Source organism: Propithecus coquereli, unplaced genomic scaffold, assembly GCF_000956105.1.
Source record: "Propithecus coquereli isolate 6110/MARCELLA unplaced genomic scaffold, Pcoq_1.0 Scaffold6, whole genome shotgun sequence".
Taxonomy (NCBI): Eukaryota; Metazoa; Chordata; class Mammalia; order Primates; family Indriidae; genus Propithecus; species Propithecus coquereli.
Genome location: NW_012151951.1, coordinates 4,233,730 through 4,235,428, shown reverse-complemented (window position 1 = coordinate 4,235,428; position 1,699 = coordinate 4,233,730). Strand labels below are relative to the sequence as shown.

Genomic DNA, 1,699 nt, shown 5'->3' with positions numbered 1-1,699 from the left:
GAGAACTAATAGTGTACATAATGAGGCCATTGTTATTTCAGGAAATGGCTTAAGGTAGCTTTTTATCAAATTTTCTTTTCTCCTTCATTTTTTTCAATAAATGATAATCCAGCCTATCTGGACTAGAAGCAAATTTGCTAGTCCTCCAAGTTTATATTATTTCTTGCTGTTTTCCAAGAAAATATAAAACAAATAAATTCTTTTTCTTTTGAGTTATTTAATGGGAAATATAATTGTCCATGAGGAAGTGGGTAAATGGAAGAACCTTGAGATTCAGGGAGAGGATTTGCTAATGTAACACTCACTGTTTCTTCAATTCGCTGTAATGAGTAAGCTGTACCTCAGCTGAATCCAAATTCAGTAGCTCTGGAATCTTTTCATGATGTGACTTCAGTATTAAATCATTTGCTGTCTGCCAGAACCTTGAATTGCTATTGGTAATTTTTCCTGTGTTTGTATCTTGTGATATATCACAGGATATTAGTGGGAAGAAGTATTTAGAGCAGTGCTCTCAATGTTAAATATACAAATAAATCATGTGGCGATCTTGTTAAAATGCCAACTCAGACTCAGCACGTCTGGGGAAAGCCTGAGATTCTGTATTTCCAGTTGCTACAGACAGTTCCACTGCTGCTGCAGAGGAGACTAACTTTGACTATCAGGGATCAGGTGGGTGCTGCAAACTTGCTGCAACACCACCTTCTAAATACGGGACATGTGATTGTAAGCACAGGCTCCTGATTTTTAAGGACAGGCTGGAGGACATCATCATTCAGGAATACTATCAGGTTAATGTTGTGTTGCTCTAGTGCAGGGGCCATAACGGATTTCCAAGTATTTTGTTGTCATGGAGTGTTCTTCACTGGATCCAGTGGTTACTGCTGAACAATGATTTCTTTTTATAGGTTTTCAAAGTCTGTTGTGCTCAATTAGCATTTTTTCCAGGAAAGATAGAATATAGCCTCTGCTATTTGTGGGAAGGTGGGACAGCAGACTCTGAGTGTCTGTGTGTGTGTGTGTGTGTGTGTGTGTGTGTGTGAGTGTGTGTGTGTGTGTGTGTGTGTGTGTGTGTATGAGAGAGAGAGACAGAGAGAGAGAGAGGAAAAGTAGGGAATGCGATGGGGAAGAAAGGAGACTTTGAGAGAAATAAGAAAATATGAGGATAATTGCATCAACATTTGTTTCTTTTCGGTGACTAGTAGCAATATAAACAATCTAGTCTGTGAACGAAGAATATATATATGTGAAAAACTCACTAGAGAAGCTGGGAACACTTCTGCACTTGCCCATATCATTAATAAAGCCTGCAGGAGGAAGCTTTTTTTTTCTTTTTCTTTTCTTGCTTTCTACCTTTCAATTCCAAGGAAGCAATTTCTAGAAAGCTTTTATGATTTGAGGTCACCAGCACCTAGACATCAATAAATTTGGAAATGGAAGGAGCAGGAGGCCATATGATATGCAAACCTAAGAAAAGAAGCTTAAACAGCTCAAGTGAGGATCTTAGTGTTTACAGTGATTTTTGCACATTATTTTACGTGTTCCTCCCTATGCCATCTCTCATTCCACTATGCACAGAAAACAATACTATATGAACCATTCCTATGACATGTAGTGTACCTGTCATTGAATGGTCTCTTCAAAGAGTAGTAGAAAAATCACAGAGGATTGTCTAGAGTTCCCTAAGATAAAACTAAGACAC

At 38.1% G+C, this 1,699-nt stretch overlaps 1 protein-coding gene across 1 annotated transcript in view; it reads left to right on the top strand.

Moving 5' to 3' along the window:
• The window catches only part of LOC105822171 (caspase recruitment domain-containing protein 18-like), a 45,407-nt gene extending 44,598 nt beyond the window's left edge, over positions 1-809 (top strand). The window contains exon 3 of the mRNA XM_012659119.1: positions 610-809. Coding sequence (XP_012514573.1) covers positions 610-809 — 200 coding nt within the window. The remainder of the gene's footprint in view (positions 1-609) is intronic.
• Positions 810-1,699: the final 890 nt, after the last annotated feature.